This window comes from Peromyscus californicus, unplaced genomic scaffold, assembly GCF_007827085.1.
Source record: "Peromyscus californicus insignis strain IS unplaced genomic scaffold, ASM782708v3 Scaffold_18__1_contigs__length_77618521, whole genome shotgun sequence".
Taxonomy (NCBI): domain Eukaryota; kingdom Metazoa; phylum Chordata; class Mammalia; order Rodentia; family Cricetidae; genus Peromyscus; species Peromyscus californicus.
The window spans coordinates 12111701-12138725 of NW_026294480.1; the positions used below are offsets into that span (position 1 = coordinate 12111701).

The 27025-nt window shown below is 47.6% G+C and overlaps 1 protein-coding gene across 1 annotated transcript; it reads left to right on the forward strand.

Moving 5' to 3' along the window:
• Window positions 1-341: 341 nt before the first annotated feature.
• On the forward strand, window positions 342-27025 carry Otulinl (OTU deubiquitinase with linear linkage specificity like). The gene is made up of 8 exons (XM_052743045.1): window positions 342-543; window positions 18463-18622; window positions 18727-18758; window positions 18873-18964; window positions 20599-20748; window positions 23132-23260; window positions 24574-24843; window positions 25773-27025. The coding sequence occupies exons 1-8, from the start codon at window positions 489-491 to the stop codon at window positions 25944-25946; spliced, it is 1062 nt and encodes a 353-aa protein (XP_052599005.1). The 5' UTR covers window positions 342-488; the 3' UTR covers window positions 25947-27025.

Sequence of the window (27025 nt, forward strand, 5' to 3'; positions counted from 1 at the left end):
ACCAGTCTCTCGCTCTCCGGCGCAGACAGGAACAGGTTTGTTCCTTGGCGAAGAGGGAATCGAGGCACCACGGGGTCCTGGGCGGGGAAGGGCCATCGGTCCCTCTGCCCATCAGCCTTCAAGTTCGCCGGCTGGGGCGCAGAGGTCCGGAGAGGGCGCGGGATCCGAGCAGGCGGAACGCCCCGGGTATGCCCGGAGGTGCCCGGGTGTGCCCGGAGGGACCTCGGCAGCGCTCGGCTCGGGCTTCGGAGCTCTCCACGCCCCCACGCCCCCGCGACCTCCACTCCGACCTCACACGGAGGCCCCGCCCCCCCAGGGCCCGCCCCAGCTTCTGACTGGCAGCGGTGCGCGTCAGTCTGCGCTCCAGGGCGGGAGCACGGACGGCTGTCCCGGCCGCTGAGCTCGCGATTGCGGCTGCGGGGAAGCGAGCGGGGCCGCCGGGCTGCAGCCGGGCGGAGGGTGCGCGCGGGTGGAGGCGCGCGGCCCGCATGGAGGCGCCGAGGAGCGCGCCGCGGGAGCGGGAGCGCGCTCGGACCACGGCAGGTGGGCGCCGGGGTGGGCAGGGTCTCCCGGAGGGTGTCGCGGCGGCGGGGGAGGGCGGAGGGGACCCGGGGTGCTTGCTGGTGGAGCGGAGGGGCGGCTGCACGTCGCGCGTGGCGGTGTGGGTTGTATCTGAGCCTCCCGGGACCCCGAGAGAGGCGGGGTCCGTCGGCAAGCGTCCCGGGCGCGTGGACCCGCCGGCGGGGGACTGACTTTGTTGTCAACTAAGCTACCGGGGTTCGCGCCTTGCAGAGGATGTGGCCCACACCTTTACAGCAACCAGACTCATAAACCGCAGAGAACACTCTTGACTTAAAAAAAAAAAAACGCATCAAGGGGACAAGTATGGCAGTAGGTCGCTCTTAGCTGCTCAGGCTCCTACGCCACTGGGTGGATGTGGTCTCTCCGCTCCAAAGACCTTAGAGTTGGTTTTCCTGCCCATCCATCAGCTGTGTTGGTGATTTGAGTTCTAATTGTCAAGGGAAATGAGGTTTTGATGAGCCGCATGCCGGATCCTGTATTTCTCTCTACCACACCAGGAGTGTGAGCCTAGTAGTGAAGCTGAGCAGCATGTGTTCTCACTTTGGGTGCTTTTGTGGGGTAGCTGGACACCAGGAATGCGTCTTAATGGCTGTTCTAGGTCCCAGCAGGAGTTTCTAACTGGCTCAGCAACGTGTTGAGCGTAGTGGAGACAACACTGTTCTAGGAGTCAAGACACAAGGGACATCAGCCCACCCTAGAATATCTGGGTGGGAGTTAACAACTATTCAGGACACTCAGTCGTTTGTGAAATGAGTGTGCTTGACAAGTTAATACCTACGGCCTCTCTCGGGTTAGCAGTCTGCGACTGACTTACCTCTTCCCTCAAAAGTTTGAAGAATGAACTCATTTTTTTAACCTTTGTGCACCTTGGGTTATTATAGAATTAGCCACATATTTCCTGTGGGTGTATCCAGTTGAACATTTTACTTTGTTCCTTTCTTCCCTTCTCCCTGCCTTAGTTTGTCAGAGAAAGGGAAGTTGGAAACAGAGGTGAGGGCGCAGCTGGAAAGAGCTGGTGAGACTGCAAAATGCCTGCTTTGGCTCCACATAACCACCAAGAATTTTTCCTTCCTCTGCGCCGAGTGTAAGGTGTGTCAGAGCTGTGAGCCCGGGGAGAGAGTCCTCTCATGTGCTCCAGTCTGTGGGGTCTGCAGTATCTTTGCGGGAGAAGGGGTGAGATTCAAGGATCAGGTTGTGAAAAACGTTTCCCTTCAAAATACAGCTGCTAAGGACTTGGGAGCATAGATGCTCACCTTTGCAGTTTCTATTTGGGGGAGAGAAAAAATAAAGACCCCGTGGTTTTCAAGTCACTTGCTCAAGCTGAGATGGAGACAGCCTTTTAGTCGACCTCTTAACTACTTGTTGAAGGAGAGACATAGATTCACCTTTAAGATAATAGGTCACCCTTGACAGAAACCAAAGAGGCAACAGAAGAAAACCCACAGAACTGTTAGGGATCGAAAAGGGACTTGGGGTAGTCTTTTTTTTTTTAAATAAACTATTGTTAAATGTTTTTTAGTATTGAAAAATCACAGGACACACATCTTCGTACAGTATTACCAGAAAGACACTGTAGATATTGGACAAGGATGAGGCATCTTGAAGGTCACCTCATCCAGGACTCCAGAGCCCAGAGAAGGCACCATCACCTATCGGGAGGTTATGATGGCCCTGTGAAATAAGCTCACCTTTCGGCACCTTCGCAAACCTCTGTGTTTGAGGACGACCTGTGTTTTCCCTCCGTTCGTCTCCAACTCTCTTGCTTCCCGGTCCGTAACTGTTGGAGGGGTTGAGGCGCTGCTGTGGCATCATCCACCACTGTCCCTGAGTTTCCTGGCAATGTACACATCCTCGGTTGTGTTCTGAGGAGCGACTCAGGTCCTTGATGGGCCCTAGAGGTTGGGCTTGAGAGACAGAGTGCCCAGTGTGTAATGGGGGAGTCCCATGAGCCAGGTCTCACATTCCAGCCACATTGGGAACAGCTTTGCTTTCTATTGTTTGTATTATATTGCTGTTGTAGGTAAGATTTTGTTTAGGGGAAGTGTTCTAAAGCTAAATCAAACTTTGGAAAAAATAAGGACTAGTATTGTTTCAGTACTCCTTGTGTGTTCGAGCCACTTATCACGTGTAAAGTTGTTCTGGCTGTTTGAGGCTCATGGTAAAAATGCCCAGTACTGCTGTTATTACTATCACCCTTGCCTTCTGTTACTTAGTTGCTTACTGTTTATCCCTGGTTTAAGGAACCGCCAAGATCCCCCACCTCATACCTAGACTCTTCTGACAACGAAAAGGTGCAGTCCAAATATTCTGGGTTCCCTTATGCCCAAGCCTTTCACCAGTCACTGGCCCTGTTTGTGGAGCGGGTGTTTCATGCTCACCCTAGACAGCCTGCTTCCATGGGTGATCACAGGTAGTCATGGGGCAGGTGAGTGAGTTCAGATGGTCAGCTTGTCTGTGTTCATGGAGAGAGGCAGACTGGAAGAGTTGACAACCGAGTGAGGAGTGAGGCCCATGGTGTACATGCACCTCACACCCATGGGGACTCCTGAGGCTGGGTGCGTATTCTGGAACTAGTGCCTGCAAAGTAGTTTCCTTCTTTGAAAAAATAGTTTAAGGACTTAGGGGAAAAAGAGGCCCCACTGCATTATTCTCTCTCTCTCTCTCTCTCTCTCTCTCTCTCTCTCTCTCTCTCTCTCTCTTGAATGCTTCAAAAACTAAGGATCTATAGTTGTTATTTTTTCTCCTTGTCCCACTTTCATACTTCTCTTATTTATTGGGATGATTAGCCAATGATATGTATCTTTTTTTAAGCCTGTGTTTTATCTGGTAGAGATCCTTGACTGATGTAGTTTTGTTAATGGGAAAATGTCCTTTATCTGCCTTGGATGGCAAGATCAATTTCTCTGGCTCTGGAGGGGGGGGGGGGGCCGGGGAGCCCCTGATGGGCTTGTTATTCAGCATAATGCTGGTCTCTTCACAGTGGTGGTGGGTACTGTGTTCTTTAGATGCTAAACAGAGAGACAGCAGCCATAGAGGCAATGGGCTCATGTGTAGGTCTCCCAGCCATCGTTCTGTGACACTTAGAGCCAGCCATTGTAGGATATATAGAGAGTTTCCAGTTCCCAGGAGCTCCAGGAGGCACACACTGGCCCAGGTCTCTGCTTATGACAGATTCTTAACCATCATCTGCCTGGTCCTTTCTGAAACAGTCCTGGCGTCTACCTAAGCAGGCCTTGCAGGTCCCAGGGCCTCTTAGGCACACTGAACCTGTTCTCTGGGACAAGGCCGGGCTGCCATTTTTACACCATTGTGTTGGTTGAGGTGACTTACAGGCAGGGTGTACAGGAGAAGGGAGACTAGAACACTTTGTTCTTCCAAGCCTTCCATGGCTATATGGTTCTTTCTATATGGCTACTGAAAGCCACCAACTTTCAGGGGTTATTGGAGCAGTGTGTTCACCCCGAGGCGCTCCTTCTCTCCTGTCCACATTGACTCATCTGATGAATGTACAGTTACTTAGATAATCTGTCTTCAAAAATTGAGGTTTTGACCAGCATGGTGCCACACATCTTTAACCCCAGCACTTGGAGTCAGAGGCAAGTGGATCTTCATGAGATCAAGGCCAGCCTGCTCTACATAGCAAGTTCCAGGCTAGCCAGGGTTACACAGGGAGACCCTGTCTCAAAAAGAATTGAGTTTGAGTGTCCATTTATTTGGTTGTGGTTAATTTCATGGAAGACTGATACTTCTTCATAACAAATTAGCAAGAAAGTTTTTGTTTGTGTTCTTGTTTTTCCAGTACCCTTTTGTCCTAGAAGACATAGTCTATTAAAAAAAAAAAAAACAAACAACTTTCCTGTTTAATTGGAGGCAGAACAGACAGGTGGCATCGTGTTTAAATTAAAAAGATGCTAAAAAGTTTTTTTATCTCAAGAGATGAAGGAGCACCATCTGTCACTACTGTTGCCAGGATTCCTAGGAAATAAAAATTCCAGGAAGTGCAGGACATAAAATATTATGACTGATATATTTCTAAATTATGAATTTCCTAGTAAATCTTTTGTTGTTACCTTAACCATGTGACTGCAGCGTTTTTTCTAGAAAGCTCTCCCCAGCTGATAGAAGAGGCGTAGCGTTGAAAGCCAAGGGCTGAGGGAGCTGGGAGGAAACTCAGTTGATAGGTTTTGCTATGAAAGCAAGAGGACCTGACTTATGTTCCCGGGATCCACATTACCAAGCCAGGAGCAGTGGTGTGCTTCTGTAATCCTGGTGCTGAGGAGGCAGAGATAGGAAGATCCCTGGGACCTGCTGGGCATGCAGGCTAGCTGAGTCCCTGAGCTTGATTAAGAAAGGCACCTGATGTCAGCTTATGGGCTGCACTCACGCGCGCGCGCACACACACACACACACATACATGCTCACGCACACGCACGCACGCACACAGGGTGGGGAAGCAGAGAGAGAGAAGTGGGGGTGTACTAATGTCCCATCCTTATGGAGATGAGCTCCCTCTCCTCTGTGGAGGTGGGACAACCTTCTTGGATACATGCCAGTTTCAGAATGGCACGGGACTGTGGCTGGCCCTAGAGCTGCTGGTGGAAGCTCGCTAGGCTTGTTGTCTAGGCTCGCACTAGAGTGCGTCCCATGTCGTGCCTTCTCCCAAGTTTAACGGAAATGAACTAAATCTTTTCTTGCCTGGTGCTGAGAGAATCCGTCCCTCGGTCTTAGGAGAGCACCCAGTACACCGAGAGAATGTTTTTATGATCTGTGACAAGAAAACCTCGGCTGACCGCTGGGCTATGTGAAATTATAGGAAAGTAGTGGCCCTGAATTGGCCACTTGGAGAGGTTCAGTTCTGCAGTGAGCAGAATGGCTGATAGGAAAGAGGAAGTGGACGAGATGGCGAGCCAGATGCAGTCGGCCACCAGCTCCCTATGAAGTGGGGAGTGACGTGCGGATGGCGGCAGCGGTGTCGGCTTGGTGTTGCTTTGCTTGGTGTCTGCAGATGTGGCTGAAGAGTAGGTGGGCTGTTCACCTTGCAAGGGAAATACAATGAGTGGACTTAGTAATACAAGCGCCGAGTCCCTTAGCCTTGTACCTGAGACTGTGTAGGACTCCAGCGTGGGAATCCTTTCCTCGAAGTATGAAGGTAAAAGTCACTTCGACTGAAAGAGTTTATGTCATAATTTATTCGTGGTGTATTCATCTATTTTGTGTTTTAAGTATTTGTTCAACTCAAATTTGGTCACTTAGCTGGTCTCTACAATAGAAGACTGTTGCCTACCTTGTCCTGCTATTCATGCTTTCTTTAAGATTCCAGTGTCTTCTCCCAGACAGACCTCACTGACAGCAGTTCCTCTTCCCCACCCCTCACCACCTTAGTTCTTCTTCTGTCCATGTGCGCAGGGTTCTTTATCAGAACTAATGCATTCAAGACAACTGCTTATTGGATGGGTCTTCTGTCCACACCCGGGGCATCCTTGTGGTACTAGCTTTGAATGATATTTTGAGCTTAGTTGGAAGTCGCTTAGTTCACAGCTATTTAAAATCCCATGCCCATGTGCCAATGTGATTGTCCCTCTGACACAATACACAGCACGCTGAAAGGAAGAGGTCTCCGAAGAGGGGGGAGGTGGGGGGTAATAGGCTGGTCTCCTGAGACCTGTTCACAGGGGAGGAAGCTGAGGTGCAGGGCACTTGACTTTCTCGGGCCAGACTCTGTGTTCCCTCCTCATTCTACTCCATTAAAACCTTCCTGCTCAGTGACCACTTCACATTCTCACTTCCTGCTTTGGATTTACATGGGGTGTGTTATTAAAGGAAGAGAAACACATTGGTGGCTCACGCTTCTGACGTGCACATTCAAAGCTGGAAGGGACCACCAAGCTAGGTTTAGGTATAGCGGGGTAACCAAATGAATAAAGACATATCTTTTTCGATGTTGGAGTGCTCAGAGGTAGCTAGCTCCCCAGGGCTGGGATGGGTTCCGTGGTGTCTGGAGTCCAGGGCCTTCTCTTTTCAATTTGTTTCTGTTTTTCATCTATTCTTTCTACTGTGTTTCTACACTGAACATGGTTTCCATGCTCATGGCCTCTTTCTGAACCAAAATGCGGAACATCCATCATCACACTTACATTCCAGTTATCAGAGAAGAAGAAGGGTAAGGAATCAGCTGCTCTTGATGAGTCCTTTCTGGTGTTTCTCTCTCTCTCTCTCTCTCTCTCTCTCTCACTCTCTCTCTCTCTCTCTCTCTCTCTCCATTTTGGGATGAGGCTTCATGTAATTGAGACTAATGTTGATTTCTTTATGTGACTGAGGACAGCCTTGAACTTCTGATCCTCCTGCCTCAGCCCCTCAAGTGCTGAGATTACAGGTACTCTCCCCTCTGCCTGGCTCATGATTCTCTGTTTGAAAGTTGAGCATTGTATTCCATGCAGAGTCCACTCAGCACAGCTGTGCCAGCATCCAGAGAGGATGGAATGAGCCTTTCCTCTGAGGAACCATGGACCCCACTGAGGTTCAGTGTTCTGTCTCTGTGAAGGGAGAGAACAGACTCAGGGCAGGCTGGTTCGACTGTGCCGTGGAGACCTAAGTGCTGGATCCTGAGCTCACAGATGCACTGGCTCATTCAGTCAGCGTTTATTAACCATCTCCTCTGGGCCTACAGCATGAAGTGAACAGACAGTCTGAGTCCTTAAGATGTTCACAGTGGAGGAACTAGTCCATCAAATACAAACACATCTGTAAACTGACAAGTGCTTGGAAAGGACACCATGTGCCTTGCAGAAGAGAGTGGGTTTGCTAAGCCCGGGGTTGGCAGTGGGCCAGACAAGTGACATTTGAACAGAGAGCTGGAAGAAAGGGTGACCTAGGCCATGGAAGAATGTTCCAGACAGAGGGAAGAATGCAAGCAAAGTAGGGTAGGGGCGTGCTGGGAGACATGAAAGGTTGTGCAAGGGAGAGGGGTGCAAGGGAGAGGGAGCCAAGGTAGACTGAGGGGGGCCCTAGGTGACAAGCCATCCTGATATGCCTGGAACTCAGGTATGTCTCAGATACGGGATTTTCAGGGGTAACACTGGGCGAGTCCCAGGAAAATTGGGGTGAGCTGGCCCCTGCCACGGGGCCTCACCAGCCATGGTGCATCTTCCCTCTTTACTATTTCAGGAGAGTTCCTTGTCAGTTAGGAATAGCTCCTCCCACAAAGAACAATGGACCTGTGAGCGGAGTGAGCCTTTCACAGGCAGAAGGGAAGGAGCACAAGGCAGAAGTGCACTCAGCTGCAGTTAGAGCGCTTGGGCAGTGCTAGTCTTCATTGTCTGGGTTTGTTTCTCCTTTGGCATTTAACTGGCGTCTGGTATGTTTGAAGGGACAGGAATGTCCAGGGATGGAGGGAACCCTTGTGCTCCTTTTCCAACACTGGCAGTACATTGAAATCGCCTGGGAATGAATGTCAAGGGAGGGACGGGCACAGCCCAGTAAATCAGCCCCAGGGGAAGCCAGCCTGACTGTTCCACAACAGTGCCCTGAGACATCAGTGTGCATGCCTGCCCCCGGGGTCCTGATAGGACACAGATTCAGCTTCAGGGGCACCCGAGAGCCCATTTCTAAGAGCCCTGAGGTGGTACTGATGTTGCTGCTCTGTAGACAGAATGGTAATGCTCTACTGGGGTTTGGTGAATTTGCCTTTGGAGCTTTAGACTTCTTTATGGAGAGCGGCAACATGGATGTCTGTAAGGTAGATGAGTCCCTGGGTGAAGAAGAGATAAAGATGGAAGAGATGGCCTGTGGGTCTTGGGCTTGTAGCCCATCAACAGGATCACACTGAACCCCACTTGAGACAGATCTTGACTTCCCAGTTAGTCCTAGGGTGTGGTTGGGTGTTCCAGAGAGCTGCCACACTGACTGGCACACGTATTCTTGGTTACTGAACCCGTTCCTGAGGCCTCTGGTTAGGAATGTTCCATAGTGGACACACCCTTCCTTTTATTTCCAACTCCTTGTCCATGGGTCTTTATTTCTCACTCAGTGGCTGTTAGGATGCAGGTATTTCCTACCAATAAGATAAGTCATGAACATATTTCCAAAATAGATGATACATCTATCAATTTTTTTTTTAAATGTCAACCTACACTAACTCCAGAATAAAAAGCAGATTTGGGAAAGGAAAGCCAATTAGAAAGATTAGTAGCTGTTAGCAACAGTACCCAATGATTCTGATCACTGGGAAGAGTGCCACCAGCGGAGGGTAACTTCAGTAGCCATGCTCACAAGTGATTACATTAGAAGATAGCAGTGTGATACTAAGGCCTGAGAGTGGACCTGCGCAGACCAGTGATATCAGACCTAACGGATAAACAGTGGCCTCTTCCCAGCTCTACAAGCATAGAACCTGCACACATGATGCAGACAACCCATCTCGTGTGCTGACTGGAAAGCTGGGCACCAATGTCAGAGAGTGAGGAAGGTGTTAATTCAGTTCACAGGCAGATAGAATCCATGTGTCGGTGTGGTTAGATGGGCTTTCTCACTATCCCTTACGGGGACTCACTTCCTAAATGCCAGGCATTCGTAGAAAGACAGTGGGCCTAAACTCCCTCTCTACAGATTGTTCAGTTCTGCCCAGAGAGGAGGGCCAGGGCTGAGCAACCCAAGAGAATCTTCTAGACTCCCTGCCCTCGGGAAAGAGTGAAGAGAGAGAAGGTGATAGGAGCCAGGCCTGTCCTCTAGGAAGTCTCTCCACCTGGGATCTCGAGGACTATTGGCTACAGGCTCTGGCCCTTCTCTCCCCTCAAAAGATGAAGCCCCAGCTCAGATCCAAAGGACTTTAAGTTGACAGCAGAGTTTGGAATGGGAATCTATGGCCTCTTGGGCTTTCATTGGTTTGCATCTGTGCAACATATGATCCAGTCTCAGGATGCAGTAATTCAGATGTCATCAAGACCAGAGTTTGGCAAGAAGAGAGCTCAGGGGAAGACAGGGATGTAATTAGGGTTAAGGACACCCGCCCCCACCCAAGTCAGAACATAGGCTTCGAGTTCCGACTAATATTCATCTTCTCAGGGCTTCAGTGTGTCCACCTCAGAAACGAAGCAAGTATGATACAGCTCCTTCAATGACTGGATCTACTGTGAATGAAGACCCGGAGCTTTCTCTCTGCTCCTTGTTCACAGTGTGATCTTTCCCTTGTATACACTCTTCTGTCCTTGAGTGGGAGAGCCTCCACAGAGAGCTAATGCCGAGCCTTGCCCTTGAATCATCAATTAGTCATTTCAGGAACATTGATTGATGCCCTGACTAGACAGACAGAGATAGGGGCTCAGTGGGGTGCTCTTTGTTCTGTTTTTGTTTGTTTGTTTCTTTTTTTAAAATTATTTTTTATTTTCCAGTGCTGGGGTTTGAACCTGGGCCCCCATGCATGGTAGGCAAGTGCTCTAGCTCCAGCCATCCTTGAATCTTAGAAGTCATGGTAAAGTTATTTTCTCTATAAAATACAAAAGAAATATTAAAAGATTCAGCGCTAGCCTTAGAGGAGTTTCCAGGCTAGTAGACAAAGCCATCATAGATGCACAGAACAGGCCTGCAGTATGGATAAGGCCAGCAGTGTGACAGAAGAGACCCTCATCATGGACAGGCTAGACCTGCAGTGTGCATGGAGCAGGCCTGCAGCACGGGAAGAGGACTGAGGGTGCTCTGAGGCCTGGGAGACCTCTTCTCCTAATGCACTGGCTAGATTCAGGCCTTGGATATGCAGCAGAACTCTCACCCTTGGGTCTGTACTTCTGTGGAAGATGGAGAAAGCTATCCCATGAAAGGAATCACCTTCTCTTTATGACTCCAAGTGAGAGCATTACAGTCTGTGGTCACAGAGCTGATCCTGTGCCCACCTCTTGATTTAGACCTTCCAGGGCCTTTTCTTTGAACATAGCATACCAACTGAGAACCACAGTAATAGTTGGACCTTGGCCAACTGCATTGACCTTCTTTGCTTTTCTTGCCTTGCTAGCTCCTCCATCCTTTGACCTTAGGTCACACTCACAGCCCAGGGAAGCCTTCCCCAGCCTGACCTCGGTCCTATGCTTTGCTGCTTTTCAGCCCTGTTCCTGACCCCTGGAGGTTGCCTCAGTGGGCTCCGTCTGTCTGAGGTCCATCTGTGTAGCATGAATCTTAGAGAGTCTTAATAAAATCAAACCTGGGGCCAGTTATTGGGGTGAAGCTGGAAGATCAGAGAGACAGAACAAACCACAGCTAACCTCACCTGGCCAACTTCTCAGCTGATCTTGTTTCCTCAGACTGGAAGCTTCTGTGTCCTCATATCTGAAAGGCTCTCAGCTGAACTGTGCAGCTAGAAGCCTGAAAGCTTAACCAGCCAAATGCTTCTAGTTTCTGGTCCTCATGCCTTATATACCTTTCTGCTTTCTACCACCACTCCCTGGGATTAAAGGCTCGCTTTCTGGGATTGAAGGCATGAGTCACCATGCCTGACTCTTTCCAATGTGGCCTTGAACTCACAGAGATCCCAGATGGATTTCTGCCTCTGGAATGCTAGGATTAAAGGCGTGTGCTACCACTGCCTAACTTCTATGTTTAATATTGTGGCTGCTCTGTCTCAGACCCCAGATAAGTTTATTAGCATGCACAATATTTGGGGGAATACAATACCACACATCTGGGAGTCTCTGCCAGTGCAGTCCAGCTGTTGGCACAGTGACTGATCTGTAGGAACAGCCTAATCTGTGTTGATTGACTGAAGATAGACTTATCAATAGGGAAATGATCAGAAAAGGGAAGTCGATGTCTACAAAAGGGAGTGTGTTCCCAGCTGAGAGGTAGCCAAGTCACATGATGGGTGCTGGGGAGATTGTAGCAAAGACTTTGCTGAGCAATTCCTGGTGGGATAGTTCGGTTTCATTTCATTTTGACCCAACCTTGATTCACCAAGGTTGGGTCATGGTTTAGGGCCATCTAGGCTGTGGGATTTGGTCAAAGTCTTGGATCTAAGAAATGACAGCATGAAGACAAAGATTCTACCCCTGCTCCCCCCTCCCCGCCCCCACACCTCTTTCTGCAATCAGTTGTCTCTCCCAGGCTGGGCTGCACTTCCACAGTTTCACAGAAAAGGAATGATTACTTGCTTTTATGATGTTAGCCTGTCTGTACCTACAACTTTTGTGTTTTCATCACTGATGGGCTTGTCAAAACCCTACCACAGTGAGGAAATTAAACTTACCTTTAAGATGACAGGTCACTTTTGACAGTCCTATAAGATACCCAGGGTCCAACGAGACAGCTCCAACCTACAGTGTTCTTAAAGCAAACACGCAGTCCTCCCCGTCTGAGGCAGGAAGTGATTTCCAGGTGTATTATGGGTACTTTCAGTTTACTGGGAGTCCAGGGTAAGAGTCTGGCTCTGAGGAGATTGTGTTGCCAGCGTGAGTAGGTTGCATGTTTCACTGCTCATGACTTTCAAGATAAAAACCTTCCACTTAGTGGTTCTCTTCCTTGGAGATAATGACCTGGCCCTGTAGCTAGCTTTACTGCTTCTCTTAGGGGAAGGGCCGGCCTTCCTTAATTGAGCAGAATTAACACCTGCAATACAAAGCAGAAAATCTCTTGACCTCACCCTGTCTGTGAGTGACAGCTTTCTCCCAACTGTAACGCAACGCTGTGGAGAATATCTGTGGCTTGTGAATTTAAGTGTAGTGTTATAACATGCCACAGTTTTTTAAAAGGGAGGTTTTACCCTGATCTGTTTCAATGTTCCCTCTGCTCCCTCACACATGAAAACACCATTGCCTTTTCCATCCTTCTAGCTCAAATTGTCTAACTTCTTCCTGGCCTAGATAGCAGCCCTTGATATATCACTGCTGCTTTGGAGGTTGTGGGGCTGGATGCGGATGAGGTGTTGGTAGGTAGAGAGAAAGAGCCACGGCACTGATACTGGCCTGTGTAAGACTGGGAGATGGCTGAAGATGTAGCTCATTGGTGGAGTGCATTTGGTTAGTCAGTGTGCCTGAAACATGGTTCAATCCCTGGCACTGGAAAGTAGTTGAGACTAAAGACCGTGGTAGCCCATGGGGAGGTAGAAGCAAAGAATTCTCTAGAACAGCTCTGGAAAGTCTGGAGATGAGCCAGTGTTGCTGCAGAACTTGCCCAGGAGACCTGCCCAAGGCCCCTGGGCTGGCTCTTCACTTGGTTTGGGCTTTTCAGTGTCTTTTAGTTCTGTTTTCAGGACAGGGTGTTTTCCGCCCCCCTTTGGGTTTCCTGTTTGAGTGTTTGAGTTACTTCAGCTTTGATATGTTGTAGAGAAAGGAGAAAGAAAGTAAAAATTTTACCACACACACACACACCAAAAAGAATAAAAAAAGAAAAGAAAAGAAAAACCCTACCCAAACCCAGTGTCTTCTTGTAGCTGCAGTCTGTTGTCTCGCTTGTCATGGAACATGAGCCCAGATCAGGCTGTAGGGCCAGATGTTGGTACCTGCTGTATTTCCTCAAGGGGCCTAAGGCCTGTTTCTCTGATTGCTGGGGAGACGCTTTAATCCTGGTGGTTGGGGAATACACGAGATATATATGTTTTTTAAAAAAAGAGGCAAGAAAAGAAATGCATTGTATATAGCCCAGCGGTTCAGTACAAAAGTAGGCAAAGGGAATTTTGCTTTTTGTCTCTTGACAGATGTGAAAGAGAATCAGATCCCTAATTCCTGCCAATGTCTTTCTTCCCAGCCTCCTCTCACGTCCCACACTTCCCAGGGTCGTCCGTCTCTGATGAACGTGAGCTGCCCACGCTCCCTTTGTTCTTACAGTGTGGGGGATGATTGTGTCTGTGGAGGTGAGAATTCTCTCTCCTTTGCTTTCCTGAGTCCCACTCATGACCCAGCAGGACCCCCTTCTGGGGTAGAGAATGGAAGTTGGTGGTGATTGCAGAATTGTCTTTCGTGGGAAAGGGGACCCTCTGAAACTTCCTATGTCCAATATGTTACCCTCTCTCAGCTGTGTTTGGAGAAATGGCATTTGACTCAGTAGTAGTTCATCAAACTTGTCCTCATACTGATTTGCAGTCTTGTTATGGTATTTCCTTCTGTGTTTTTTGAGTTTAATCTATTTATTGGCCCAAGAATGAGAAAAAGGTGTGTGTGTGTGTGTGTGTGTGTGTGTGTGTGTGTGTGTGGTGTATAAGTCTAAGCAGGATGTCAGGTGTCTTCTTCTGTAGATCACTGCTTTATTCTCTTGAGGTAAGTTCCCTCGCTGAATCTGAAGCTCATTGTTTTGGCTAGGCTGGCTAGCAAGTAAGCTACTGGTGTCTGCCTGGCTTTGCCAGTGCTGGGGTTACAGGCACACGTGTCGGTGCCCAGCCTTTATGTGGGTTCTGGGAATTCAAACTCCGGTTTTCATGCTTGCGTAGCAAGTGCTCCTACCCACTGAGCCATCCCTCCAGCTCTGAGAGAAGGATTTCGTTTCCCCCCTTTTAGTCGTAATTCTACTTACTAGCAGTGCTGATTTGAAAATGCATTCAGATAGAAGGGCAGGCAGGTAAGTGCTCGCTCAGGCTGGCGGCTTCCAGAACTGCATGGCCTCTGTCTTTGAGTACTGGCTCCGCCATTTATTGGGCAACTCCCATTAGGAGGCTGCTTAATCTTTTTGCCCCTAACAGTTGTCTAATCTACAAAGCCAAGGTGATTATGGTAACCACAATGAAAACAGCAGCTAGTGTTTGTCATGTGCTTCGTGAGAAAGATACTGTGCCCAGCCCTTCTGACATTTCCCTAAAGCCCTGCAGCAGTTCTGTGCCTTCTGCTTTGTGACAGTAAAATGCACAAGCATGTACGAAGCACTTGTTGTGTACCAGGACCCATTCTATACTGTCTTTTCTCCTAGATTTAGAGATGGAGGTAGCGGGAGGTTTCTGTGAGCACTCGGGACTCCTCTGTGACACTGTGGGGCTCACAGGCAAGAAGGAGGTGGCCAGGCAGGACACTCACAGCTACTTTGTGGCAGTGAGACAGAGCTCTTCCTACTCTTCTGACTTAGAAGCCCGGCTCCTAGTAACATTGTCCGAGAACAGCTTGTGCAGATCCTTACATGGCGGTACGGCCATGTCTGCCTCATACATGCCATCCTGCAGAGTCCCATTCTACCCACCTCTGGATGACTCCCTTGTACCCACACCAGAACCCCCAAGATTATGGTCTTTCACCCTTCTTGGCCTGAGTTACTTAACTAAAAAATGTAAGCACATGAGATATGGGGCCAGCTAATTGTCTCTCAGCCTATAAATTAATATATATATTATATATTAGAATGTTAATATATTGTATATGTTAGAATGTTAATATATATTATATATGTTAGGGTATATAATATATATATATATATATATTAGAATGATAAGAATGGATCCATGTTATTTTCAGGGAAATAGATGAAACTAGAGTTCATCATGCTGAGTGAAATTAGCCAGAAGAAGAAAAGTATTGTGTGTTTTCTCTCATATGTAAAAAGTTTTTAAAAAAAGATCTGAAAGACAGGACTGCTAGGGGAGGAAAAGGGATGGGGAGGAGAGAGGGAAGACAGGAGAAAATAGATAACTACCAGAGCACAGTGTGCACATGTGTGCAACTGTCATGGGAAGCCCCAGTGTGAGTAGTGGCTGCACTGAGTTGAGGGAGATGAGGAGTGCAGGCCTGTGTCCAGGTTGTCTCCTGGTAAGGTGCTCGTAGAGCTGCCTTCTGGGTGGGTTCATTTTGAGGATAAGGGCAGAAGGCTGGGACAGGGCAAGGAAGAGAAAGAGACAGGAGAGAGGAAGAGACACAGGGGGGGGGGGGGAGGTGGGGAAGTGGGGGAGAGAGACTGAGACAGAGAAAGGGTGTGAACAAACACTGGGAGAGCCATTGTCTTCCACGGGTTGTCAGGAAAGGCCTTATTCTGAGGAGAGATACCCTAAGGGGCTGGGTGGTCCCTCAGATGCCACTGCACATCAGATGGCATCTGACCAATGAGGAGTGTCAAGGGCAGTACCCAGTCCCCACTGCAGTGACTGCAAGCCCTCTATTGGCCCCTAACACATACACCCAAGCACCAGTCTGTGAATAATGTCAGATACTGTACCAAGTTCCACCATTGAAAAGCAATGTGACTGGCCTGTGCATACTGAAGAAACTCCTTCTCTGGATTAATTCAGAAACACACCCTACATTGAAGAGTCCTCCCAGCGTTGGGTCCTCCCAGCATTGGGTCCTCCCAGCGTTGAGTCCTCCCAGCGTTGAGTCCTCCCAGCATTGGGTCCTCCCAGCGTTGAGTCCTCCCAGCATTGGGTCCTCCCAGCGTTGAGTCCTCCCAGCATTGGGTCCTCCCAGCGTTGAGTCCTCCCAGCATTGGGTCCTCCCAGCGTTGAGTCCTCCCAGCATTGGGTCCTCCCAGTGTTGAGTCCTCCCAGGAATGAGTCCTCCCAGCGTTGGGTCCTCTCAGAGTGGCAGGAGGGTTGCTCACTGACCTCTTTTGGAAGCCAGCACCTGCTAGAACTGACAGTGTACAAATCCTTTGAGCCAGTGTTTCCTCTTCTTTGAATTATCCTTAAAGACAAGCTGCCAGGACCCCTTAGGGGATGTTAGTAATGAATGCTTGCCAATGCATCGTTTGTAGAGAGTGCGGAACTGTCCAGATGTTCGTCAGTAGGCAATGCACACAGGACCAGCTATGTGGAGGAACTGGGCATTCATTGCACAGAATGCTGTCAAGGCTAGGAAGCATGCCCAAGACACTGGGTTCAACCCCTAACATTGGCAGAAAGGAAGGAAGGAGTCAGTCTACACATGCAAATCATGTGCAGTGTCCCATTTTTCTAAAGTATTTTTACAGCTACCATAAGTAATATATTCATAGATAATCCTATCCTGTGAATTTAAGAATTTACTAAAAGTAATTGTGTGTGTCAGAATTATCAGTGGAGAAAACCATCTAAATTAGTACAAATCTAAAATTAGAGATGTTATAGACATAGGATAGCTTTTTATTAAAAAGACTTTTTTAGAGTTTTTTTTTACATTGTTAAGATTTATTTTTCTTATTTTTACTTAGGTATATGTATGTGTGTCTGTGTGAGAAAATGCCATGTATGTGCAGGTGTCTGCACGGGCCAGAAGAAGGTATCTGATTCCCTGGAGATAAGTTACAGGTGGTTGTGAGCCACTCACTGAGTGTCGAGACTCAAATGCAGGGCTCTTGGAAGAGCAGCAAGTGCTCCCAACCACTAAGCCACCTCTCCAGCCCATATTTTTTTATTTATGTGTATGTGTGAGTGTGTGTCATGTGCGTACAAGTGTCAGTAGAGGCCAAAAGAGAATGTTGGATCCCCTGGGCCTAGAATTTCAGGGATGCTCAGAACTGGGGTCCTCTGGGAGAGTAGCACGCTCTTAACCACTGAGCCATCCATCCCTCTAGCTCCAGCTTTAGGTTTTTAAACATATAGTTTGCTAAATCTGGGGATTAGGTAGTATAATGATTTGAGCAATCAAATAACTACTCTAGATAATCATTTTTAAAATGTTCTTCTAAGTAATAGGAAGTATATTTTAAAATTTTGCTGCTAGTATTTTTTTTCCTGATTTGCTAATAAATTCTTTCTTTATTGGGACTATAAATACACATGAAATATCCAGAAGACCAAAAAATGATGAAATCATAGGTTCCATGCTGATGAGGGTTTTATTGCAGTTAGTCACTGGAATTTTACTCAGTGATCTGCTGTGGAGGAAATTATTTCAAAACAAACCCCGGGAGGTTAGGCCACCATTCAGAAGTCCTCTTCCGCATTTGTACATCAGCTTGTCACAAGCTCAAGCAGAGCGTGGCCGGGAATCTCCCAGACACGGCAAAATACTGCAAGCCAGGGCTGGAGAGATGGCTCAGAGGTTAGGAGCACTGGCTGCTCTTCCAGAGGGCCCAGGTTCAATTCCCAGCACCCACATGGCAGCTCACAACTGTCCATTAACTCCTGTTCTAGGGGATCCGACACCCTCATACAGATGTACATGCAGGCAACAATGCCACTGTCCATAAAATAAAAATAAATAAATAATTTAAAAAAATACTGCAAGCCTACCCTCTGGTCCCTTACTTGCTCCTTACTTTTTTGCCTTGTTGGACCAGGAATCAGGGTGGGCGTCTGACGTAGCAGACAAAGTGGTACCCAGGCTTCTGCCCATTGGCTCACTCATGTGTGACTCAAGGGATGCTGACAGGTCACCAGAGCCTACCTGGCATGGATCCAAGAGGTTCTGGGCGAGAAATGAGGGTGTGCCTGCATGGTGCTGGTGCTTCACAACTTCATTTCGCCCCTTCCCTGCGGGGTCACCTGCATTTTACAGTCTGGAGAACTTAGATCAGGGTAGTCGGCTGTCATAGTCACACAGGCTCCATGGTGGAGACAGGATCTGAATTCAGGATTCGGAAGCCCAGGCTCCTTCTGTACATGGTGGATTATTAATTCTGTAGAAAAGGCTGTTTTATATGTGACACTGATCATGAGAGAAATGACATGATTCTTTAATTTTGGATTGAGTGTTTGAATACTCTAAAAACGTGTCTGTAGGCCTGGGGGGGTGACAAGGCCAGTTAGAGGCTATGTCTCAAAGAAGGTCGATGGTACATGAGGAATGGTGCTAGCAATTATACACACACACACACACACACACACACACACACACACACACACACGTACCTCATATACACATGCGTCTATGCACAAACATGCATATATATGTGCATACACAAAAATGTGTGTCTAAATCAATGATAGACACTTGGGGACAAAGTTATCCAGTGTGTCATATGTCTCTTCAAGCAGATGTATAACTATGATTTGTATGTCTGTTTGTTTTGTAGGAAGTGACCAGGTTCACTCCTGGATACTGGTTACAAGCCAAGTCGTCAGCACTGCCTGGAGAATAGCAAGGGTCTCTGTGACGCTGGCGGTGTCCCTTCTGTCCGCGTCCCTCTGCTACTTCAGAAGGCTGCATTTGTATTTAGGGCATCGGCTGAAATGGTGGGCCATCCTTTTGTCTTTCCTTTTCAAAAACACCCTTGCCCTGCAAAACATTTATATATACATATATATATATATATATAACTGTTTCCTTTATCTTTCAGGTGGATTGGATATCTGCAGAGAAAATTCAAAAGTAAATGCTTTTGTGCCTTTGTTTCCTTTATTTTATTTTTTTTTAAAGCAGAGAGGGCTAAAGAAAGGAGAAGAATGGGAAATGTAGCTGCCTTTTATTTTCTGTCTTGTCCAGGAAACCTCAGCGTGGAGGCAGAAGTAGATCTACTCAGTTATTGTGCAAGAGAGTGGAAAGGGGAAACACCCCGTGCCAAACTGATGCGGAAGGTACGTCTGCTTGGGGGGGGTTAAGGAAGGCAGGCAGTGTCTGTCGGAATCAGGGTGCACTCAGCTCGGCTTTGCCAAACCCAAAGGTCAACCAGCAGCACCAAATGGGGTGTCACATAAAGTTGCAGCCCAAGTCAGAAGCCGAGTAGCTGCTCGATACTGGCTTTAGGCCTTGTTCTAGTTTGCTTTTCTGTTGCTGTGACAAAACATTCTGACCAAAGGCAACTTTGGGGAGCAGAGGATTTATTTGGCTTATACTTCCAGGTCACAGTCCATCATTGAGGGAAGTCGGGGCAGGAGCTGAAGCAGAAACAATGGAGGAACCCACTTACTGGCTTGCTCTCAGCATCTGACCCAAGCTTACCTGCTGGGGGATGGTGCCGCCCACAGGAGGCTAGGCCCTTCCAGATCAGTTGTCAATCACAACTATCTCACAGACATCATAAGTCAGTCTAATACTGTCAATCCCCTCAAGTAGGTTCCCTTTCCCCAGATGGCCCTGGCTGTTGAATGAAGCTGAGAGGTGAGCTAACAAGGACAGGCTTCAACCCAGAGTGTGTGGTGCTGAGGCTAGAAATCAGTATGTCTGTAACTTGAGAGAATATGAGTACTGCACTGTCTTCGGATCTCCAGCCTTTTAACTTCTGCATGTGCTATGCAGACTCCTCCCTGGAGGGATCAGACACCCTGGCATAAGTACTTGGAGGAGTTTTAGAATGTTCCACTGGACTGATCTTGGTAAAAATCCCCAACAGCACTGCCCACTCCTGTCTTGGGCAAAAGAGAGGAGGGAGAGGTCCAAAGTCCTCTGGTGCAGTCTTAAAACTATACACTTCTTCTCTGTGGTTGAGTTGGACTCATTATCAGCCCCAAACAACCCGTCCTGGTCTTCCAAGATTCATCATCTAAAACAGCACGAGGCAGACTCCATACACGTGAGAGCCACTTTAAAAATCCCGTGTATAGCGTCACTGAAGTGGCTCTGAGGAAAAGCACTCGCTGTCAGTCTGCTGATCTGGGTTCAGGAGAACCATTCTCTGACTTCCAGATATGCACTGGCTTGTGTGACCTGCACACACACACACACACACACACACACACACACACACACACACACACACTAGTAATAATGATACTGTAGTGGTAATGATGATTATAGCAATAAAATTTAAAAATAAGAGGCTGGAGACATGGCTCAGCTGTTTAAGAGTACTTGAAATTTGTGCATAGGACCTGAGTTAATTCCCAGCATCTACGTCAACTACCTACCTACCTGTAACTCCAGCTCTCGGGAGTCCAACATCTTCTTTGGGCCTCTGTGGGTACCTGTACTCATGTGAAAAACAACCCCCCCTCACACACACACACAAATACACATCATTTTAAAAAAATCTTCAAAAAATGGTTTTAAAACACAAAAAAACTTTAAAAAAATAAAATTACATGTAGTCATCATTTATCACTATTCTACTTACTCAAATTATTTGGGAAACATGCTCTGGAAACATGCTCACTCAGTGTGTTCACTGAAACTTCACTTTCGTGTGAACACTGAAACTCTGTGTCCACTGAGCTCACTTTCACCAGCCTCTGGTGCAGTGGAGTTCATCGAGACCATTCTTGCACACTGACAGGCTTATGAGGAACTATTCTGGAGGTACCATATTAAATGTGTTCGGCCAGTGAAGAGAGATAACTACGATGCTCTCCGGTCCGTGTTGTTCCAGATCTTCAGCCAAGGTCTCTCTTTTCCACCGTGGATGAAAGAAAAAGACATCGTGAAGGTACGGCTCCCCATCGGGAGCATGGCCATGTTGGGGGCTACGGGTCCTGGCTGGGTAGCTTTGTGCTCAAGATTCTCATGTTGAAGGAGCGTTGACAGGTCGTTTAGCTCGGTCTGTTTAGCTCTGTCGATTTAGCTAGTTGTTTTGCAGATATAAGCCACCTCAGCGTGCTGGTGTTCCCAGTCTTGTTCATCTTAATGCTCTCAGCTTTTCTCGAGAGGCCTCTGTCCTCGAGAGACATCCTCTTAAGTAAGGAGGTCTGATAACATGAACCTTTTTACTATAACATAAATGTTTACTAACAAAGGCATGCAGAATGTGGTCTCTACCACAAGGCTCTCTCCTATACTTCTGTAGTCAGTTGTCCCCAGACCTCTGGTCCGCACTATTCCTAATCCGCTTTCTGTCCCTATGGTTTGCTGCTTCCAGTGTTATGAATGGAATCCTCTTAGCCTTAGACTCTGACTGCCCTCCCATAGCAGCGTGCATCTGCATTTCCTCCACGCTGTTCCACGAATTCAGAAGTCATTGTTTTGCTCCGATGGGATAGTCCTTTATATGAACAGAACGCACTTTACTCACAGTTCAAGGGCATCTGGATGGTTTCCAGTGCTTAGCAACAATGAATTTGGCCATTAGGAATAGTCTTATATGGGATTTTGTAGGTATAATATCTGTTTCTTTTAGGCAAATGCCCAGGAGTTAGATGTGTGATGTAGGAGTGAGGTATGTGTTTAACTTTCCGAGGAACTGCCACATGGCTCCCCAAGCCTGCGTGGGTTTGTTGTGTTCCCACCAGCATAGTGTGAGAGTTGTGGCTGTCCCACATGGTCTCCAGCACTTAGGATTGTTGGGTTTGGTTGGTTTTAGTCATTCTACTAGGTATACTTTGTTTTTTCTTATTCATGTGTGTGTGTGTGTGTGTGTGTGTGTGTGTGTGTGTGTGTGTGTGTGTGTGTGTGTGATGTGAGGGGAAGGGCACATGCTACAGTCCATGTGGAAGTCAGAGGACAGTCCTGTGGAGCCAGTTCCCTCCTCCACCTCTTCATGGGGTCCAGAGACTGAACTCTGGTCATCAAACTTGCACAACAAGCTCCGTTCCCCACTGAGCCATCCTGCCAGCCCTCATTCGCTTTTAATGAATACCTGTTGAGTATCTCTTCATGTACCTGTTTGCAGTCCATAGCATCTCCTTGGAAAATTGTCTACTTAAATCTTTGGTTCATTTTTATCGGATTGTTTGTTTTCCTATTGTTTTGGAAATCCTTTATGTATTTTGAATATGAGGGCTTTCTTGGATATGTGATTTGCAGAGGTTTTCTTCCAGTCTTGTTTGTTTGATCATTTTCTTCATAGTTTACGGCAGTATATTCTCTTTTTCATTATCTTATGTAGATGGGTATTTTGCCTGCATGTGTGTCCATGCACTGTGTGCATTCAGGGCAATGGGTCCTCTGGAACTGGACTAACAGACAGTTGTGAGCCACTGTGTGGGTGCTGGGAACTGAAGCCAGGTCCTCTGGAAGAGCAGCAGGTACCCTTAACTGCTGAGACATCTTTCCAGCTCCAGACATATATTTTTGATGAGCAATGTGACTTCTTATTTTGCGTGCAGTATGCTCAGTTTAGGATGGTGGAGCAAGAAGTATGAAGTATACATATATGGTCCCATGTGCTCTGTCTCCTTGGTGTCTTTTCTTTAAATTTATTTTCTGTAGTTCTGTTTCATAGCAGATACTTGTCGAATAAGTGTTGTATGCTAACCCTGCTTCTAGTTAACTAGCATAAAGAATGTGACAGAAGTCCTGTGTTCATCCCCCAAGTTTGTGGGATATGGTTTCACTACCCACAGTGGAATAGGTTCTTATAGACACCATAGTCTAATCTATGCATCTCCCAGAATTTAATCGGGAGCTCTGTGAAATGAGTAACATTGTAGCCTTTACAGTGGAAGTTGAGGCAAAAGGATAAAAAAAAAAAAAAGGAAGTGCTGGCTGAGTCCGTTCTCAGCTGATGAGGGACAGCCAGGTTGGGAAGCACACTGCATCATGGTGTGGCCCACCCGCTGCTTGGTGTGCCCTGCTTTTCTATGTCATCTCATTACGGAAGGTTTCTAAAGGGTTACATCAGGGGCATATGGTGTTTTATCTAAACACTGTTTCTTTGGACATCATCTTAGATTTAGATTTTTGTTTAGAATATAATCTCAAAATCACTTAATCCACGAATCTAAAGCAAAGATGACTGTTGCTGTTTACGTAACTGACATGGTAGTCTTTCCGAGGGTTGCCGCCTGAGATAAGCTTGTGCGCTGCTGCATTCCAGATGATGCGTGCTAGGCGCTGCGACACTAATCATTGTTGGCATCTACTTCCTTTTCAAGCTTCCTGAGAAACTGCTTTTTTCTCAAGGCTGTAACTGGATCCAGCAGTACAGTTTTGGACCTGAGAAGTATACAGGTTCCAATGTGTTTGGAAAGTTACGGAAATGTGTGGAGTTATTGAAAATGCAGGTGAGTGTTTAGGGAAAATTAAAAAAAAAAAAAAAAAGACGGAGGATAAAAAGCATCCATCCCAAACGCAGCCGGCTCCCTGTCATGTGGGCTGGATCCTGTGTCATAGGGAAACGAAACTGAGCGCAGAAGGCCTCCTGCTGGCGGCCGTGGCTTGCTTTCTCCTACCAAGTAGTAAGCCAGAGTTAGTGTTCTGTGGGATGGTGACTTGCTCTGTTGTGGGGTAGAAGCTTCAGGGGCTGCACTGGAGACCAGACACACGGGGGGACCTTGTTTCCAATGTGGTACAAAGTCCAGCCTTCAGCAGTGCCCCTCTGCAAGCATCCTGCTCATACAGGGATGGAGCAGGCGCAGTAAGTAAGAAAGACTAAAGCTCTGCCTGACTTAATAACAACACAGACTTGGGGCGATGGAAAGTGTGTGGAGCTTACCTCTTACTGGCTTATCTCGGGGACATGGCTTTCTGAGGCATAGCTCTCTTCCCTCTGAAGAACTGTGTAGAGTATATACCCTGCGTGGTTATGGGGAGGGTGTGAGTTAATCCACCTAAGTGCTTTGCAGAGTAAGCTAGCCAGCCAGCACTCTTGCGCTGTTCTTCACTGGCATAGCCTCAGGAAGACCCCAGACCCCAGACCCCAGACCCCAGGTACTTTTAGAGAACTGACGTGGTTGATAGTTTGCCTCGCAGTGGTATGTTTTGAGAAAAGCGATTTTATTTTGTTTCTTACTCTAAAACTAGGGTGTTTGTGTGTTATTCTGGTAGCTCAGGCTTCTCTTATGCCATAAACTGAGGGCTTACACAACCGATGATTATTTCTTCCAGTTCTGAAGGTTGGAAGTCTGAGGCCAGGAAGCTAGCAGGAAGTGACATTTGGTGACAGCTCTCTTTCTAGTTTATCAACAGGTGGACAATTTGTTTGCTTGATTGTTTGTTTTGCCATCACACGGCAGAAAGAGAGCCAGAAATTGCTTAGCTTCCTCTTGGAGGCACATCAGTCCCATTCACGGGGATTCCAACCCGCAGAGGCCAATCACTACCTAAAGGCCTCACCTCCTAAGGCTGTCTCCCTAGACTAAGACATTTAGCACATGAGTTTGGGGAGGCAGGTGAATGTTCAGCCCATTGTGGTATACTTATGATTAAAAAGACTCCAAGAGTCCAAAAGGTAGACATGAAAATGTAAAATTCTGCCCTCCTCCACTGCCCTCCTGCCGTCCTCTTTGGCTCCTTTTATTAGTACTTTACAAGTTGTCCAATGGTTTGTATGTTCCTATTTGCCCTTCTCAGCTCACACTTAGCCCTGTATTTGTAGTGGACCGAGTTTTGTGGGATGAGAGACTATCACAAGAGAGGGAGCATGTGTAACATCCTCTTCTCCGACGCCATCCTGGAGTATAAACTGTACGAAGCTTTGAAGTTCATCATGCTCTACCAGGTCACGGAAGTGTACGAACAAATGAAGACGAACAAAATTATCCCCAGCCTCTTCAGACTCCTGTTCTCCAGGGAGTCCTCCTCAGATCCCTTGAGCTTCATGATAAACCACCTGAACGCCATAGGTGACACCTGTGGATTGGAGCAGGTGAGTGGGACTCACGGTGTGTGATCCAGGGATGACCCGGCAGTCCTTGAACGCGTGGGTCTTTAGGGTTTCTGTTCAGCACTCGATGAAACCAACTGCACAGAGGCGGCTGGCTGAGGTCGCTGGCCCCGCGGGTGTGAAAGGAGAGTAACAGGCCTCATCGCTGGCTGTTACGTCCTGTGAGCCCGAGGACCCTTGGACCAGGGAGGGCTGGTTCATAGAGTCTTGTGACCACACAGATACTAACTGGGAAGAGGCCACTCTGAAAGCCAGATCAGTGTCCCAGACAAAAGTTAGTATCAACCAGCTGTCAGGTCAGAGAAAGCCCCTCTCCGTGACAGAGGTCTTCTGTTTACTTGTTTCCTGTCCAAAAGAAATGGTCAATCAGATGACATCCCACTGACATCAAATTGGTTAGAAAGCAATGCAGTTCTTAATAGCAAGCACCCTCCCCGCTCCTCCCCTCCCCCTCTCCTCCTCCCCTCCCCTCCCCCTCTTTTGTCCTCTCCTTTCCACCCTCCATTTCGTATTCACCTCCTTTCCCCTTCCCCTCCCTTCCCTTCCTTTTCCTTTCCCTGTGAGGTCGGGTCTCATTCTGTAGCCCAGGCTGGTCTGGAACTCACGATGCAGTCTAGACTGGCCTGCAGCTCATGGACGTCCTCTTGCCTCAGCCTCCACAGTGCTGGGACTGAAGCTGTGAGCCACTGCCCCGGCTTGAGCGTTCCTTCCCGTCTCGGAACAGTTTCTCCTGTCTCCCTAGACACGGTCCTACCCTCCTTCCACACCGTGGGCATTTGTCCCCAAGTCATGCCCACTTGCTCTGTGGGTTACTCTGTTACAAAGTGGGTCATCTCACAAACCGTAGCAGGCCCCATCCTGGTGGGGGTGTATAAATTCAGTCTGTGACCTCGCTTTCATCTCGTCCCCAGATTGACATGTTTATACTCGGGTATTCCCTTCAAGTAAAGATAAAAGTGTTCCGACTGTTCAAGTTTAACTCCAGAGACTTTGCAGTCTGCTATCCTGAGGAGCCTCTCAGGGAGTGGCCAGAGATCTCCCTGCTGACCGAGAATGACCGCCAATACTACATCCCCGTCTTTTAAGTCTGTGGTGGAATGAACATCATCGGCTTTTCTCAGCGACAGTGGTCAAACTTGCCAAAAAAGTATTTCTGAAAAACCCACGGTAGTGTTTTAGCCAAAGAGGGCACCACGACCTACGGGAACACTGGGTGGAGGGAGCCAGGGTGGTTCGCCTTTCTCCTTCAGAGATTTCTCCACAGCAGCACACACCTGGGTTTTGGGTTGACTTTGTCGTAAGGGATCTGCTGGGTTCACATCATGATGTGCCTTTAAGACCTAGAGAAACTTAATATGGACAAAAATTGGAAGGGAAATGGCTGACCTCAGCAGCAGGGACTTTTTGTCTCTGACCTTTGTATTCTTTAGTAAGACTCTCTCCTGGGATTTGGGACAATCATAAATAAACAGGGCCATGTTTTATAAGCATTACCTTCCTGGGATTCTTTGTTGTTTACTAATTTTCTAGAACCACCTGATTAATGTTAAAATATTGTGTGTGCAAGAAAACCCACAGAACCAACTAACCTGACCTCACAGGGGATCACAGAGACTGAACCGACAACCAGGGAGCCTGCATGGGACTGACCTAGACCCTCTGCTACAGATGTGTACAGATGTTCCAGATGTATAACTTTGTCTTCTTGTGAGACTCCTAACAGTGGGAGCAGGGGCTGTCTCTGACTCTGTTACCTGTCTCTGGTACCCTTTCCTCCTACTAGATTGTCTCATCCAGTCTCAATAGAAGAGGAGGTGCCTAGTCTCACTGCAACTTGATAGACCATGGCTGGCTGATATCCATGGGAGGCCTGTCCCTGTCTGAAGAGAAACAGAGAAGGAGTGGATGGAGGGGAAAAGGGGAAGTGTGTGGAGGGGGGACTGAGAGGAGAGGAGGGAGGGGAAACTTTGGTCAGGATATAAAAACAAAAATAAGATAAGTATCGTGTGTGTTTATATATACACACAAATGTATTTATATATACACAAACAACCACTGGTTTGTAATATTGTACAGTTTCTTTATATTTCTACTTTTTTTGGGGGGAACTGTTGAGTCTGGCAAGCTTATGTCTGTTTATTTAAATAAAAGAAGATAAAGTCTA

Excerpts from the sequence above, each read along its gene's own strand:
- Otulinl (XM_052743045.1), top strand. The coding sequence starts at position 489 with ATGGAGGCGCCGAGGAGCGCGCCGCGGGAGCGGGAGCGCGCTCGGACC. Across the intron at positions 18,759-18,872 it reads TCTGCAGAGAAAATTCAAAA|GAAACCTCAGCGTGGAGGCA; the intron begins GTAAATGCTTTT and ends TGTCTTGTCCAG. Across the intron at positions 23,261-24,573 it reads TGGAGTTATTGAAAATGCAG|TGGACCGAGTTTTGTGGGAT; the intron begins GTGAGTGTTTAG and ends CTGTATTTGTAG.